Here is an 18518-nt window from a genome sequence, read left to right on the forward strand (position 1 = left end):
CTTGAAGTTTAACTCGATGAAATGAAACATTCGATGTATAGAATAAAAAGCGTATGTGTGTATGAGCGCATGGAAGAATGAGAGACATATGTTTTACAATGTTAAACCATAAACTCAACTGAACTGAATCAACCAGAGTAAAAAAGAGCCACAATAATCATATAATCATGAGGTGACCCCGAGCATGAAAGCTTGTTTACAATATCTTACCTCTCGGTTATCAGCAACAACAAAGAGTTCAATGTATTTCTGCTTCTGGACGATAGAATTAGCCTAGAGGAAAGAATGAAAATTTTTTTTTTTTATTGATCATCTGATAACGTTAGGGTGGGGGATGATAGAAATGTGGGCGACTTGCCGCTGATCTGGATCGGCTCCGGCTGGTTGGGGGTTCAAAGTCATCACTCCAGGAGGTGTTGGTGACGCCGCACACTGCAGGTGTGGAGTCCGTGCCATTAAAAGTGGTCACTGCGTGATCCCCCTCATCGTCCGCAGTCAGCGGCTCAATCAGGTACCGCTGGGCCGATGTCCTGAAGTAACCCCTAAACCAGCAAATGCAAGTGAGCCTCAGTTAACAAGTTTAAGTTAACTTCTTTTAATTCTGAGCAGCTACTTGTCAAGCCTACAGTCTGTGGTATAAAATCTGAAAACCATAAATTTAAAGATACGGACGATGTAACATTGTAGTTTATTTCCATGAGCTCTATTGGTTGCAGCATCTTTGATCATATTTTAGTCGTATTTGTTCCTTTGTGAGTTCACGGTTTTTGTTGAAAATGCAGGTGTTTGTTTTTCAGCTAAAAGAAAAGCTTTCCAAACCTACTAACTATAATTTCCAAACTGTGATGTAGTTCCAACATCACAATGAGAGGCGTTTAGCAGCTGTGGATGAAGTGGTAATTGGACTGATAGATCTGTGCAGAACTCGTCTTCTGCTAATTACTTTCCTGCATAAATATGGATAACTGGTGGGGTCTAATAGGGGAAAATTAAATAAAAAGAAAGAACTATTTAGCTTTATTTTCATAGTGATATCGTAAGGATTGATAGCTTTTTACATACAGTGGTTGCACCATATTGGAGAAAGAAAGTCATCCTTGTTAAAGGGGACCTATTATGAAAAACAAGTTGTGGTAGGGTGGAGGAGCAGCCACTCAGCGGATTGGGCACAGGTGTGCCCAATCAACCTCTCCACCCTGCCTGCCTTCTTAAGGAGCATCTGCACTCCAGAGAGGGGCTGCTGAGAGGACGGAAGCAGAGCGGAGCTCGACTGCAGCTCTGCTGAAGGTGCTGGTGCACGTGTGCCTCTGAAAGAAGAGAATAAAACCTTTTCTGCACAGATCCCTGTGTCCGCTGTCCTATCTATGATCCCGTAGCAGCGAGACGTGCTACACAAGTCTTTTCTTGCTTTAACATATATAAAGTGGCCTGCCAACTCAGAGAAGGAGGAAAGCAACCAAATTCTGCAGTGTCTGTACAACCCACCTGGATGAACCATCCAATGTCATGCGACTTCTACGAGCCGTTCAGATTCTGCGCATTTTTGTTATGGAACCAAAATGCAAACCACGCCCACAACTATAAAACCGTGTAACTGCAGGCGAGCGTCCGACTATCGTATCGCACTGCGTGACATTGGACACTCTCTGTCCATCTCCCTCAAGCAGCTGCCACTTTATTGAGGTTTTTGTAGTGAAATGAGGTTGTATCATAGAGATAACTTCTCATTTCAACTAACTGGATCAGCCGTTCCTCATCCGTGATTGTTTCCTACAGCGCTTTCAACCGGTGATGATAAAGACATGGCTCAGAGGCTGAATTTCGCAAAATTTCTAATTTATTTAGCAAAAACAATCAAAAGCTTGTGTTTAAGACATTCGAGGCCTGTTTAAAATAGGTATTAGATGCCATAATAGGTCCCCTTTAAGCTGCTGATGTCCCACCTCGAAATTCTGACCCTTCTGACTGAACTGAAGAGGCACATCGCCACATCAGCACATAATCACAGGCGGCACGCCAACATCACAAAATCATCAGTGTGATAAGCGCACCTTTGTTACGAGGTGAGTGTACCGTGACAAGTACACCTCAAATAACCAAATTCTTGTTTCTGTATCTCAAAATATTAACGCGTAATACAGAGAGAGAACACAGAATGAAAAACTGCTTCTATTGCGTCATTCTTTGGTAGTTTAACTAGAGAAGTAAGGGTGAGGTTGATAGTATATCGAGGGCATACCTGACCGCTGGGAGGTGGGGTACGCCTTCGATGGGCTGCTTGACCATCACAGAACCATTTCAAGAAGAACCATCATGCATCTACACACTCTGATACAAATGGCTGTTTCGTTAACAGACTTGTGCAGACCTTAGTGTCATGCTGATGACAAGCATTCATTTAAATCACCTAAAATTGGCAGGACACCGGCCCCTCGAGGACCAGGATTGTCCACCCCTGATCTACACAGTCCTCTATGACCCTGTAGAATCAGCAATCAATCTAACGTGCATATCTTTGAAACGTGGAAGGAGGCTGAGCCACTGCCTTTGTTTAACAACCACAGTGTCCCTAGGTCTCGGGTCACTTGTTGGCTGGGGTCTCCCGTATGGAGCTTGCATGTTCTGCATGAACCGGCATTGGTTTTCTTGTGTTAGTTTATTACGTAGGTGGTCCTAGATGAACCTTGAGAGTAAGTATGAACGAGCGTGGCTGTTTGCTTCTGTTCGGCCCTGTGATGAACAGGAGACCTGTCAAGAGTGTTATCCCAACTCTCAGCCAGGGAGTACCACCCCATGACCCTGAACAGGATGAAATGGGTGTAGAAAATGAATGGATGGATGAACAGTGGGCTCTGGCTCTAGTACAGAGTTGGACATAGAGGACTGTCTCAGAAAATTTGAATATTGTGATAAAGTCCTTTATTTTTTGTAATGCAAAAATGTCATACATTCTGGATTCATTACAAATCAACTGAAATATTGCAACCCTTTTATTATTTTAATATTGCTGTTCATGGCTTACAGCTTAAGAAAACTCAAATATCCTATCTCAAAAAATTTGAATATTCTGGGAATCTTAATCTTAAACTGTAAACCATAATCAGCAATATTAAAATAATAAAAGGCTTGCAATATTTCAGTTGATTTGTAATGGATCCAGAATCTATGGCATTTTTGTTTTTTTAATTGCATTACAGAAAATAAAGAACTTTATCACATTTTCTGAGACAGTCCTGTATTTATTACTGATGACGGTATAAAAGCACAGCTGATGCACTAGTCTTGAACAGTAAACAGTTTAACCAGAGCAACTTAAAAACGTTGCTTTATCAGGGATTAATGGACACAGTACAGTCAGAATAGAGCATTCACAGTCAGCTGACAAAAGTAAATCTGTGGGGCCTCACCTGAGTCCATCGCAAGTGCTGATGCTAACAGATGATGTGCTGTCGTTCACAATCTTTCCGTGGTAGTAGCAGTGGTCCTGGCAATGGAAGAAAGAAAGTCTCAATCATGTTTTTAATCATTTTTTTAGTTCATGTAACAGTAAATGGGATGTTCATGTTATTCACTGTGGGATGCCTTTTTTCTCTTTAAAAAGAAAAAAACCTACAGACTTCCCATAATTCCTCTAAAGGAAGTGAAACTTGTCTACAAATGCAAACACTCACGATATCATTTGGGATTGTGGTGACTCTAGTTTCATCGTCTTGGTAGAAAGTCTCCGTGTAGTCTTTGGTAAGCAGTTCACTAGCAATGAAAGAACACAGGAAAATGCAGATATTATCTCACTGATAAGTAAGTAAGTAAAGTTTATTTTTATAGTGCCTTTCACAGACAGGGGGAATGTCACAAGGTGCTACACAAAATAAAACGTAAAATACAATAAAAACTTTCTGGAGTAAACATTTACATAAAATCAACATGATGGTCATAAAACAACCCTCTTCACTACTGATGCTCAAATGCTTGGAAAAACAGGTGGGTTTAAGTTTTCATTTAAATGCATTAATGGAGTCCAGCGAACATAGAGACGGCAGGAGCCTCGATGCGACGGCCTGGAAGGAGTTTTAAAACGGGTACAAGTTTTGACAAGTTTTGGTCCAACGACCTCAGCCTCCGAGATGGAGTGTAGGGGCATAATAGGTCCCTAATAAAGGAATAGCCTGACCATTCAAAGCTCTAAATGTCAGCACCAGGACTTTAAAGTTAAAAGAATAGGGACGGGGAGCCAGAGAAGAGTTTTTAAGATTGGTGTGATGTGAGCCCTTCTATTAGAGCAAGCCTTGCCGCAGAAATGTGAACCTTCTGCAGACGAGACAGTTCCTTGGAAATAAGGAAATAAACTGTTACGGTAGTCTAAATGAGATGACACAAATGCTTGAATGATTAACTCAAGATCATCTTGAGAAACAACCATTTTCAGTTTGGAAATATTCTTCAGCTGGTAGAAACGGTTCCTTGTCAGCTGCTTGGAGTGGTGTTCTAATGACATTTCTTTAACAAAGATAACTCCAAGATTTCTTAGTCTTGATTTTCATGAAACACTCAAATCACCTAAAAACTGATTGATAAGTGGAATGGCATCATCAGGGCAAATCACTAGCACCTCAGTTTTATCTGAGTTAGCACGGAGCCACTGTTTTATTTGCACAAGGCACCTCATTAAGGAGTTCAATTTCTGAGTCTCAGAGGCCTTAAAAGAGCTGTACAGCTGGGTATCGTCTGCACATAAGTGGTACGAAACATCAACGCAAACAAGAACATACAACAGAAACCAAATTGGGCCCAAATTAGAACCCTGAGGTACTCCACACGGCAAATGTGCAGTCAGAAACACTAAAACTCCTAGCTGACAATAGGAAATGAACCATGATAGAACAGGACCTGATTAAAAACAAATCATGCAGTCTTGTTAACAAGATATCATGACAGCCAGTGTCAATACTGAGGAAAGATCCATAGACATCATAATGGCACTCGATACTTTTCTATATCGGTTTCCGTACAGTGATGCTTGTAGAAACCAGACTGAAAATGGTCAAAAATGTTGCACTTCTCTAAACAGGAAGTCAAAGGAAGAAAACCAAAATAATGTCAACATTCTTGTTCATACGTGCTATTCTGGGAATCTGAAACGTCTTTATACTGGTAAAGCAGTTCTTGGGGAAAGGAGAAAAAAAAGGGATGCTAGGCTTATCATATTAAGAGCAACTTTTCTCTCTACGACATTTTAGGATAAAGTGAAACAGTGTCTACTGAACAACATTATGAGCCGGTCAGGAGGAAGAAACTGTTATTTAGGAAATGCTTACACAGTGGATTACACTGGCGACTTGTGTAATATCACAAGATTTCACAGAGGGACAACATTAGGAAAGTGAGAACATACCTATTTTTTTCCAGATGCATTTCAATGTCCCTTCCTCCAACGGTCATTGCATACTTCATCGTCCCTGGTCTCAGGTGCTGTTGGGGAAAATATACGGAAGAAGAAAACAAACATGAAAAGGTATTCCTCCTTATTCCACATAGTTATTCTGACTTAAGGTGTCAGATATCTGGACTCACAGTGGTGTACAACACCAGGCTGGATGTTTGCAACAGGAGCACAGTATTCAGGACTGAGAAGAAAACCGTACCTCTGCATGTCTTTTTCTCACTGTGTGAAGTCTGACGGGTCGAACCACCTCATAGTCCTTCCCATGTTCAAACTCATGGCTGTGGCTCTCTGTGGACACATGACAGAAGATTTGTAATGAGAAAAGAAAAACAGACCAGTTTACTATTTGGCACCATCCTCCAAATACAGTGTTGTGAAAAATGATTCGTCCTCTTCTGATAACGGAATACTTCTGTTATCGTTTTTTTTGTCACACTTACATGCTCCAGAGCGTCAAACACATTTTGATATCAGACAAAGATAGCATGAGTACACACAAAATGCAGTTTTTAAATGATGATTTCATTCATGAAGGTAAACACTATCCAAACCAACTTGGCCCACCCAGTGTGAAAAAAGCACCTAAAATATGGCGTGTGGCTCTTGAAGGTCACACCACAGATTCCCAGTTGGATTAAAGTCAGAACTTTGATTGGGCCATTCCAAAACCAACTTCTTTTCCTTTTAAAAGCCATACAGAGACAGTCTTGCTGGTGCGCTTGTGTAACCCAAGTGGGACAAAAAAGCAAAAGCAGACTCAGATTTAGTTACCAGTCCCATGTGTCTTTGTGAAAGTGATGGTTCAATATCTTAGGAGATACATCGCAGAGCTTTAGACAGCAGTGTGATGTGAAAGGCAGTCGCTCGTCAAAGATAAATCAACACATATCACTGCCTGTGGGTGTAAGGACACCACCCACTGAGTGGGGATTTATTCATTTTTTTATTTTTGACAGTTTATTCTCTTCTGACTGTATAACAGCAACGCATGGCGACTATATCAAACACATGTGATTGCATGCTGGAGCACAAATCCAAGATTACAAATCAGAGGGAAGTTTATGGTGAGACAAGGTTCTGCAAATGTTTGGAGTTAAGACACCAAACCAGCAACCCCAGGTTTCCTTTTATCTTTCAAATATGCGCATTGAATTCCTCCACATGGAGCCCCCTGCTCAAGATGAGGAATTTGACAACCTGAGGTGTCGGTAGAGCTGCAATCCAGAGGCAAAGACAACAACCTTTTTGCAACTTATAGGGTGGGCTGTCGAGGTGACTGCAGTTTTACAGACTAGACTCTTTTTTTCTCTCCCCTTCACTTTTCATATTTATATTATGTAAAGTACCTACCGGTACATTGAATTGCCTTGTTGCTGAAATGTTCTATACAAAAAAACGTTCCTTGCCTTGTCTAGAAAGCCGTGGAGCAGATGAACAACGTGACGTTAGGATGCACATCAGTTACAATGTCAGGAAAGGTTGGTGGAGAGATGCTGCTTAACTGAAGCAAGCTATTTTATGACTCTGACTCAAATACTCGTCCTGTCCTGTACAATAATTATAGGATCTTCCTTGTCTCAGTTTTGCAATCCATGACGTGTTATTATAATTAAGCGTGTACAGTTTTAGCGCAGCCCTTGAGAACCTTTCATGTAAACTAGTCATCAGTAAAGTCATCCTCTGAAAAGCTCATCAACAGGAACACCACTGCTTCACAAATAGGGCTTTGTGATCAAGAAAATGGGTGTCTTCTAATGATGCTGATCAAATAACTCGCACATTTTGATTTGTCAGTAATTAAAGATCTGTGATGTATCTTCTTCCCACATATACTGTACATGGGCAGCGTATCTTACTTTGTCACTAAGGAAGATTCGTGGAATTAACGAGTTTCTGTTGTCATTTTAATACATTTCAGACATGAGGTGGAAGGAAATTAGTTTCCCTGGTCCTGGTGTCAGCCCAATGACACAACAAGGAGTGAAATATAGTAAAAAACGTAATAAAATTAACATATGTGAAGAAAGACATCAATAGGTAGCAGTGGCAGACTTGGGCTGCACGTCAAGATGGACATCATGACTTAGCAATTACTTCACCTTGCACAAGATAAATAGACGAAAAAAAATGAAAAAAACTTTTTAACATAATATTCTTTAAAGGAGCATGAGGCTCCTTTTAAGAAATGAGACTCTATAGCGCCACCCTTCACCACGATGGCCGTCGGGGGTAATGCAGCCAACAGTGAAGCCGGTACGGGAGAAAGGGGAGAACGCGCATGCAGCGTCATGTGACGTCACATCCGCAGGACAGCGCGGGAAATTCGGCCCCACAATTGCAGCACATTTTGCAGCACACAGTCTGTTCAAGGCAACAGAGAGATACACTAGAGGGCTCATTCTTTTTGGTTTGGAACGCTTCATCTGACATTATTACTAGAAAACTTAAAACGTATACACATTTTTTTCATAAATCCTGCCTCAAGCTCCTTTAAGGGGAGTTTTTCTTGCTACTGTTTGGCTTCAGGTTTTTCTCCCTCTAGGGGAGTTTTTTACCTGCCAGTGTTTATGTTACGTTTATGTAATAATTGCCCCGGGGGTCATGTTTTGGGTCTTTGGAAAGATCCTAGAGACAACTTGTGTTATAATAGACTTTTGTATGTATAAAATTGAATTGAATTGAATCTTAAACATTGATTAAAATTTTTTTTCATAAATCCTGCCTCAAGCTCCTTTAAATTGATGGAGGAATAATCATCAAGCAATTGTTAAACAGAACTGCAAAACTTCTTTTTTATGGGCTTAAGTTGTATTTTAATAATAATGTCATGTTTTTTAGTCAGGAATGGAACGTGTTTTTGGACAGAAGGCCAGCCGTGCTGTTTACAGAAGCTGTGTCGAGTTATAGGATTGCAGTTAAGTAGACTGGATTCAAAAATGGATTCAACTAAATCCAAATGAATTTGACTTGAACTTGAATATACTGTAAGTGGAACTGGAGTAGTTTGCTTCTCCTGGAAAGTACACTGAGATGACTGAATTATCCTGAAGGGCCGTCAGTACGAGCTCCTGCCCCAACTATAGCGGATGGTGCTTCCTTTACAAAAGAAAATACAACCCCCCCAGCCAGTGAAAAGTACATTAAAGATAATGACTAACTTCTTCTGAGTCACAGTTACCTGACAGGAGCACCTGAGAGGGCGGTGACTTTGTTGTGATCCATAGTCCACTTCCAACAGTGTGTCAGTGTTCAGACTAATTCCTTCATTGTTTGTTCAGTTTATAACACATTTGCAAGTGTGCTTACTACCTAACAAAGAGAGGTAACATTCATGACGGTGAGACTGATGGACGCTTCATGTGTATTGTGCCTTTAGTTCTTGTAAAAATACACATTTAAAGCTCGATTTGATCATCAGGATTGGGACCCTGCAGCTCACAGAGGGCAGGACTGGGCCTGGCTTTATTTATTGATTATCCCCTGTTATAGATGAGGTAACAGTAGCTGGTGACTTACCTGAGGGCTTGAACGAGGCGTTTAGGAAGAGGACCCACAGCAGGAGAGTTCTAGTCATTGTCCAGGTGAAGATAGTCAGTGAAACAGAGCAGGCAGCGCTGTGATCAGGCTTTATACTGTCACCTGCACGTTGTGCCTCTGCTCATGCAAGGCCACACCTTCGCCCGCCCTCCCTGACATGTCACAGCCACTTCCTCACAAACCAGCCTCAACATGCCCTGCCTCTCTGAAAGAATTCAGGAAGAAGTGCTCCTCTTTGATTCAGCTACATATCGACACTCTTCCTCTGCACGTATCAACACCAGCGTCGACAAATATAGTTTCCAGTATTTTCAAATCACCTACCAATTTCCTGGTTGGACTTTTCCTCTCAGATTCTTCTTTCTTCTCTTTTTTAATCAGCTCATGACCTCTTGTGGCTGACAGATTCAGAAATAACTCTAAGACCGTGTGGTAATTTCCACACACGTCATGCATCTTTAACCGCAACATATAGAGTAGTTTCACAATATCGGTCAAATATAGGCTTTTTATGTGAACTAAACTCCAGCAGATGCCTCTGTCCCTCGCCCACTGAGCGGATGCTTGAAGTCACAGCTGAAACAAAGTGCATGAGGACAATAAGGCCAATGTGCAAGCTGACTGGGACGATTCAGGACGCGTGGTGGTCAGCATCTGCATCAGTGGAAACGGAGGAAAGCTGCGTTACAGTGTCATGAGGCCACAGTTTGAGCTGGGCTGTGTGACAGTGTAACAGGTGTGATTCAGGAGTGATTCAGCTGGGACTGTCACACAGGAAGTGTTGAAACCTGATGATTGACATCTATAGATGGTGACCATAAAAATTTTTTTCTGAAGTTTTATAATCCCAAATAATTCTTATCATGACAGTCGGTGTGCAGGACGTGACCTCACACAACAATGACTCACTGTTTGTGGACGCCACTCCGCACCCTACTTGGAAGTCACAATATGGATTTCTCCTTCTGAAAACAGTTTGTCTTTGGCATGAAGTCAGATGTCAAGAAATCTTGCTTGTTACACCAGTTTAAACTATGACGCTCATCTGATAGAAATAATGGATTATTGATCACAAGTTTAATGAGTGCAGAATGTTTTAACCGTTGCTGTTGTGGTTGGTTATGGTTTGACAGAAGGTGAAATATCCACATTTTGAATGTGTGTGTGTGTGCGTGCGTGCGTGCGTGCGTGCGTGCGTGCGTGCGTGCGTGTGTGTGTGTGTGTGTTAACTTAATGTGTCAGGCCTGCCAGCAAACAATGACTTCACACCAATGACACCAGCCATGTAACCATACGGTAATTTCCATCTGATATGTCTGATGAAAGGAGAGTGTAGTTATATAAAAAGATTATCATGTGATTCACACATTCCAGCTGTGTTTCTCAGTTTTGGTTCTCAGGACCCGCTGCTCTCAATGTTTAAGATTCAATTCAATTCAATTGTATACATACAAAAGTCTATTACAACACAAGTTGTCTCTAGGATCTTTCCAGAGACCCAAAACATGACCCCCGGGCAATTATTACATAAACATAACATAAACACTGGCAGGTAAAAAACTCCCCTAGAGGGAGAAAAACCTGAAACCAAACAGTAGCAAGAAAAACTCCCCTTAAAGGAGCTTGAGGCAGGATTTATGAAAAAAATGTGTATATGTTTTAAGTTTTCTAGTAATAATGTCAGATGAAGCGTTCCAAACCAAAAAGAATGAGCCCTCTAGCGTATCTCTCCGTTGCCTTGAACAAGCTGTGTGCTGCAAAATGTGCTGCAATTCCGGGCCTGAATTTCCCGAGCTGTCCTGCTGATGTGACGTCAAATAACGCTGCATGCGCGTTCTCCCGTGCCGGCTTCGCTGTTGGCTGCAGTAACCCCGACGGTCGTTTTGACGCTAATGAGTCTCATTTCTTATTCTTGCCTCAAGCTCCTTTAAGGAGGGAAGAAACCTTGAGCAGGACCTGGATCTTAAGGAGGGATCCTCCTGCTGAGGACCAGCTGGGCTGAGCAGGAAAAGAGAAAACAGAGAAAGAAGAACAGACAGAGGAGACAGGCAGACACAATGGCTAACTGGTGCACTACAGGGATGACTATATAAAGAGATGTAGACACTGAGGTGGTCAGAGGGGGGGGACTGCAGGTCAGGTTGCAGCTCCTGAAGCTTTGGTCTGCAAACATACAGAAGAAAAAGGACGGGGCAGACTGCAAACTGCAAGAACAATGGTGGACATTAATGCTCATGAGATATTTCTAATAACTGTGGATTTAGTGTAAGAAAGCAAAGAATAGAAGAGGAGAGAGAAAAAGTGAGGGGCACCGCTCAGTGGATCATGTTGGTGTCCTCCTGCAGCGTAGCTCTATAGCAGCGTAGCTCTATAGCAGCATATCTAGCATGAAGCTCTGTTTCAGACCAGCTGCTCTAGTCTGGTCCTGTAGCTGCAGCTATGACTACTGGCCCTAACACACTAGTTTACACTAACTAGAGGTTTACTAACACTAACTAGAGGCTTACTAACACTAAATAGAGGTTTAATAACACTAACTAGAGGTTTACTAACAATAAATAGAGGTTTAATAACACTAACTAGAGGTTTACTAACACTAACAAGAGGGTTAATAACACTAACTAGAGGTTTACTAACACTAACTAGAGGTTTACTAACACTAACTAGAGGTTTACTAACACCAACTAGAGGTTTACTAACACTAACTAGAGGTTTACTAACACTAACTAGAGGTTTACTAACACCAACTAGAGGTTTACTAACACTAACTAGAGGTTTACTAACACTAACTAGAGGTTTACTAAACACTAACTAGAGGTTTACTAAACACTAACTAGAGGTTTACTAAACACTAACTAGAGGTTTACTAACACTAACTAGAGGTTTACTAAACACTAACTAGAGGTTTACTAACACTAACTAGAGGTTTACTAACACTAACTAGAGGTTTACTGACACTAACTAGAGGTTTACTAACACTAACTAGAGGCTTTACTCAACATAAATGTCTTAAGTTTGGTTTTAAAGGTGAAGGTGGTGTCAGCTTCCTCAACTCAAACTGGAAGTTGCAGAACGGAGAGCTCTATTAGGAACATAAGGTACTATCATCTCAGTTACTGGAAATCAACAAACTCAGTGTTGTCAAAAAGTCTGCTCAGATGTTCTTGCGATTGTCATCATGGAGACTGCCCTTGCTTACGCACTCTTGTTACTCTCTGTCTCTTTTCCTCTTTCAGTGTACGTAGTTTCAGAAGCCGCATGCGGTGTGGAGGGTCAGCTGACGGCGGCATATGCTGCCAAATCATGAAACAGATAAATCCTCCAGTTTAATATCTCACTTTGGTGGTGACATCAGAAATGATCAGAAATCATCCCCTGTGCTTTTGTCACGGGAGGATCTCAGTGGAGGTCCTCCAACCGATGGCACGGCTAGAGGAGGTGGGGGCCAGCTGGGAGGAACCCTGGCGACTAAAGCCTGAATGATGGTTCATTACTGTGACGTCGTCCTGAACCCTTCGGACTTCTCCGTCACTCCATTTCGCCGCGCTGCAATATCCCCCCAGAGCGCTAGTTGATACTTTGTTTAGCTTCCGGCTTTTCCGGTCACAGTGAATCAAAGAGATAAGGACAACTATTGTGCAAAAACCAAAAAAAAATAAAAAATCACACACACACGAAGAAAAGAGCACTGAAAGTTTACTACTGCTTCACGAACCGGAACCGGAATTGTGTTGCTACCAAGCAAACCAATCACAGCCCTCTCAGTCTGCTTTGGGTCTGCGTCGCCTCGACGCGTAGTTACATTTTTTGGGAGGTGCATGTCAGGCTACGGCGTAGGCTACGGAGAGACTCCCACGTAGCCGCGTCCCCTACGGCGTAGGTTTAACGCGGAACCATAATTCAGCCAACTGTCTCCAGTGCTTTTTTTTTTGTTGCTATGATCTATATTCTGTCTTAAACTCTTAAAACAGAGGATATCTGTAGAAGTGGTCATGTTTTGATATGCAAATTGTTGTCTTTTTAAATAAAGTTGTGGTTGTCTGTTATGAGACTGGAAACAGTACTTGGAAAGTAAAGCTGAAGGGATCGATTGATCCAATCGAGTAAAGGGTTATTGACCAAGAGCAAACATCGGTGGGTAGATTAGTCATGGGTTCTGTTGATGAAGTTGGTTCAAATGTTCAAGAGTAGAGAAGCAGTCAAAATACAAATCCAGTCTTGCAGGTATTTCTGAAACAGATACAATCAAGGATTCATCAGAGACAGGCGGGTTGTGACTAAAGTTGTGACTAAAAAAGTTGTGGCAAAAAAAAATCCTAACAGATGCAATATTATTCGTTTAGAAATTCATGTCGTCATCAGTATTTAGTTATTGGGATAGAAATTTCATCAGATGTATGACTGACTCACTCTGTCTACAGTCTTGAACCGAAACCTGGGCTGTTCTTGTACCTTTCAAATAAGGCAAGGCAAGTTTATTTATATAGCACAATTCAACACAAGGTAATTCAAAGTGCTTTACATTGACATTAAAAGCGGCAAGAAATAATTAGATAGTAAATAACAAATAAGATTGAATAAAATTATGAATAAGATGATAAGAATAGAAGTTAAATAATTAAAAGCGCAAGCTGTTAAAAAGTAAGGGCAGTAGAGTCCAGCAGGTAAGTCTTTAATTTAGGAGCATGCTTCAGTAAACAGTAATGTTTTTAGGCCTGACTTAAAGGAGCTGACAGTTGCAGCAGACCTCAGGTCTACAGGAAGTTTGTTCCACCGGTGAGGAGCAGAATAACTGAACGCTGCCTCACCTTGCTTGGTTCTGGTTCTGGAACCACAACAAACCAGATCCAGATGAACCTCAGGGGTCTGGGAGCTTCATAGGAACTAACAGATCCAGCATGTATTTTGGTCCAAGACCATTCAGGTCTTTGTAGACCAGCAGTAAGATTTTAAACTCTATCCTTTGACTCACTGGAAGCCAGTGTAGTGATTTCATGACCGGTGTAATGTGGTCCAGTTTCCTGGTGTTTGTAAGGACTCTGGCGGCAGAGTTCTGGATCAGCTGCAGCTGCCTGATTGATTTCTTGTTAAGGCCTGTAAAGATGCCATAAATAAAGACGTTATGACTCAGGAGCTGAGGATCCACATGCAGGAGGCCACAGGGCCACACAGGAAGAACAAGTCCCTCTTTGCACAAATGGAGAGACCGGAGAAGAAAATCCAGATTTTCAGACTAAAACAGCACATAAAGTAACTAGTATGTGAAAAACACGAGACAAGGAACTTAAGAAAACAAGACCAAAATAGGAAAACCAATAAAAACACAGGAAACACAAAAATAGAACTCTACAACCAAAATAAACGATGAATAATACTGAATCTTTGCTTTGCGAAGGAGTTTTCTCAGACTATGTTTGGTTCTTTTTAATTTAGTGGGAAAGCGCTTCGTCTCTTGCTGTGAATTACAGTAAGGAGTCAGCCTCCTCTGAATGACTGCCTTCTTTGTCTGAGGAGCATCATCGATTTAGGTTGTTCAAAGTGAAACTGCAGCAGTTATCAACAGGATGAAGTTGTGACGAACTGGAGTTTTGATCAGCGCTCTCAATTATTTGAGCGCCAAGTGTAAACATGTCCTCACGTGTCTATTAAAGTCAACATCTGTGTGAATTTAACAAGCTTTATTTGTACTCGTCACTAGAAGATATTAAGTTTGACCCAGAATCAGGGCTCGAAAGTTCCCACCCTAAAAATAAACAAGAGGTTTTTGTGTTTTCTGTTTCCAGTGCTAAAGACTGACTCTGAGGGAACTTTTATTAAGCTTGACTGGTAAATATGCTGTATATTTATCTATGAAAAGGCCAAACAAACATTTGTGTGCACCTAGCTAGCTTCAAGCCAAATCACGAATATGTATCCAGGATCAAAGACAAGTAATTTCCTGACCATCGCTATTTTATTCAACACTCATCAACCTGGAATAATAATAATACTAGGTATTTATGGAGGTAAGATACGTGTATTGCATGAGGCATTGATAATGTGTTTGCTGTTAATATCAGGTCATTTCAGGATCATTTCACTGATGAAGCTCTCTGGCTCATATTTCAGGCTTCAGATACTTTATATGCACAAAACACTCCAATGGGTTCACTTCATTGCTGGCTTTACCACTTTTATTTTCAAATGTGTTCATACCAGGACAAAAAGGCATTACAATTGTTGTCCCACACTCAAGTCAGTGAAAAACCTTTCTAAACTACTTTGACAAATTTGGAAATGAGTCACTTCCTGGTTTGTGCAACTTCCTGATTTGTATCTTATTTTCTAAGTGAAGCAATGTCATCAACGCTCATCTGTGAGGCCAATCAGTGTAGGTCTTGGATGCGTGTGATGGAGATTAGTCCTGTTTAAGCGCCATGGTCTGTATTAATGTTTAAGACATCCCCTTTTACTAACCTTTGCAGAAAGTCTTTCTAAACCAACGCTGCCGGCTATATTCACAGCCTGTGTCCATTACTGATGCATTAGTGAGCCATTAACGTCGTTCTCACATTAAGTGACCATGGGAACTTTTGAATGCTTTCCTTCAGGTATTTCTTAATCATTCTTTTCTGGTTGAACCTCTGAAACATTGCACCAGCACAAATGTGGAATGTTTATATATACATATATATATGATCATCATCTGTTCTTGCTGAATGTGATCGTCAGCAGATGTACAGATATCTATAAATAAAATTTTGGCATTTTGCTTTGACTGAATGATTCAGGTGTGTGCGAACATAATGCTACTGGGGAAAGACACAAGCAATGGTCTTAGAGAAGCACAACAATGTGGAAAGTTTTTTGTCTATTTATCTTTTATCTTTTATTTATCTTTATATCTATAACAATTTTGTCTATTTGCAGCGTTGTTGCAATGTCCGCTGTGAACAGGACATGAGATAATGTCATCAAATAGTTAATTTAGCATTCAGACAGTGATGTTTACTGAACCCTTAGTTCTCAGTGATGCTTTGATGAATATGTAAACCCACTGAAACCTCATGAGACCAAATCAAAAAGTCACAAATGTCTGATAGAAACACAAAACACCTGATCTTGGTGAGCAGAGAGTACAACAGAAACAGTTTTATTTTCCATACTGGGCAGTACACAGTATTTGTTTGAGGGATTACAAAACACAACGGCAACAATTAAAAAAATGTACATAGAACACTTTGCAAGTTACTCGTTTAATATATCCTTAAAACCCCCCTTGCTTGCTGAAGTTAGTTTTGCAAGAGAAAATCTAATACAGTTTGTGTAAAACTGCTACTCAAATCCATGAACAGGAGGCAGCCGCAAGGAACTTCAGATGAAAGAACATGAAAATGATGTAGCTTAGAAAGGACCAAATTATGTTGAAAGTAGGGCTGTCAGTTTAGCGCATTAATTAGATTAATTCATCACACTGCTAATTAACGTGTTATGAAAATTAACGCAATTAATTATGAGTGTCAAAATGTGCGAGCATTTGAAATTTGGCCCATTGAAGGACCCGTAGGCCACTTGGCAGGTCACTTCCCTCCTGCTGCTAGTCAAACAAACAAAGCAGGTGACAGACCTGGGCGACTCAGGGGAGCGAGGCCAGCAAATCTTTATTAGGGCCTTTGAACGGTAAGTTTATGTATAAAAAGAAAGAAGACGGGACTATCAACAAGAACGCAGTGATTTGTACATTTTGTAAAAAAGAATTTTCCTATCAGCGTAGCTGCTCCAGCCTGAATTATCATTTAAACGCTAAACTTGTCTGGACAAGTTCCACTGTAAACGTTACAGGTACTAGTACTTGAATCGCTGTATTGAGTCAGCTTTAGTTTCACTTTTGAATTGAGAGTCTGCTTAAATGCCTATTTGAGACTCAGCCTTATTTTATTTCTGAATTTTATTGATTTAACTGTATTTGTATTGCATTTTTGAATAAGGCCCTGTCCCAATACTCCCACTACCCCTCGTTTTCATCCCTACCCATAAATTTTTGGCATTCCCGTGAGGGTAGTGGTGTCCATATTCCTCTTTCCACCTAGGGGTAGTGACGAAAAGTAGTGTAGTGGCTATGAATCTGTCCCTACGGAGCGAGTGTTTTCCGATCCTCACTAATTTTCTAGGGACAGAAACATTTCCCAAATTGCTTTTCGTCGTCATTTGCAGCATTTCTTATTTTTTAGTGAATAAAATCAATATTTTGAGTTAGTTTCTGCATAAAAATGTGTTTTGATTACATTTCTAGCGAGAAATATATATTTTACTTTCATAATATTCACTCAGTGAATGTACATAATCACTAGTTTGCCCGTTTGCCGAAGATCACGCCAGAATAAAGGCTGATTTATGGTTCTGCGTTACACCAACGCAGAGCCTACGGCGTACGTTACGTAACCTACGGCGTAGGCTACGCCGTAGGCTCTGCGTTGATGTTACGCTGCGACGCGCGCCGTACGCCGTACCCTACGCCGTAGGCTCTGCAACGATTTAACGCGGAACCATAAATCAGCTCCGGAGCCGGCAGGCAGAAATCTCAAAATTTTCGGAGCAAATTTCTTAATAGGCATAGCTACAACTGTTAGATTTCATCTATTAAACCAACATTTATCTTCCTAAATGATTTATTTCAGCCAGCGGTAATTCTCCACAGAGCTGCAGGTTTCTCCCCCGGGACGACGGCACAGGTTGAACTGGCGATCACGTCTGTACTCCGGCTGCTGCTGCTGCTGCTGCTGCGCCCCGGTCTCATCATCGCCGAAAACATCAGATCAAATTTCTTAACAGGCGTTATTTGGATAAACTAAGCCCAGGTTGGGGATCTTAACGGTTACTTTTACGCCTAAAAAAATATTAAAACTTAATAAAGTGGCATATTAACAGCACTACAGCTGAAATTAAAACAGCATTTGGCTCTCAGCTTCCTGATTAGGGGTAGGGATGAAAACAAGGGGTAGGGGGAGAATTGGGACAGGGCCCTGGGAAGATTTCAAGTGCCCTAAAATCTGTCCCTTATTTTTTAGGGGTAGTGGTAGTGAGGGACGGCTAGTGGAAGAAATAGGGCTAGTGAAGAAAAGTAGGGGGTGTATTGGGATTGGGCCTAATGCACCTGGCCTAATTGGTTTGCTGATGTGCTTGAGCCTTTTCTCTTGAATTTCATTTACAGTATGAAGCACACTTCACCAATAAAAATGTGGATTTCAAATCTTCCCTTCTTAGTGTATTCAATTGATTAGTCATGCATTGCAATTTTGTAATGTCCTAGAATTTGAATTCTTTATTTGGGGACCATTAGCAGATATGAGATTAAAATGCGATTAATTAGATTAATTAATTATAAATCCTGTAATTAATTTGATTATTTTTTTATCACCTGACAGTACTAGTTGAAAGTAATAAACTTAATCAAAATTCAACCAGCTGCAATCTTTAATAATAGAAAGACTCAAAGTTTTTAAAGTTCATTGGCACTTTCGTTCTTATTTCTGTAGCATCCTTCCACAGAGATTTCATT

General features: G+C 40.9%; 1 protein-coding gene across 1 annotated transcript in view; it reads right to left on the minus strand.

The window, feature by feature from the left end:
* adam28 (ADAM metallopeptidase domain 28) overlaps positions 1-9098 on the minus strand; it is a 24893-nt gene extending 15795 nt beyond the window's left edge. Inside the window, exons 1-7 of the mRNA XM_061729845.1 lie at positions 8960-9098; positions 5643-5731; positions 5393-5469; positions 3672-3750; positions 3408-3484; positions 359-542; positions 211-273 (exon numbers count right to left, since the gene is read on the minus strand). Coding sequence (XP_061585829.1) covers positions 211-273; positions 359-542; positions 3408-3484; positions 3672-3750; positions 5393-5469; positions 5643-5731; positions 8960-9017 — 627 coding nt within the window. The 5' untranslated portion in view covers positions 9018-9098. The remainder of the gene's footprint in view (positions 1-210; positions 274-358; positions 543-3407; positions 3485-3671; positions 3751-5392; positions 5470-5642; positions 5732-8959) is intronic.
* Positions 9099-18518: the final 9420 nt, after the last annotated feature.

The sequence above is a fragment of the Cololabis saira genome, chromosome 9, assembly GCF_033807715.1.
Source record: "Cololabis saira isolate AMF1-May2022 chromosome 9, fColSai1.1, whole genome shotgun sequence".
In the NCBI taxonomy this organism is placed as follows: Eukaryota; Metazoa; Chordata; class Actinopteri; order Beloniformes; family Belonidae; genus Cololabis; species Cololabis saira.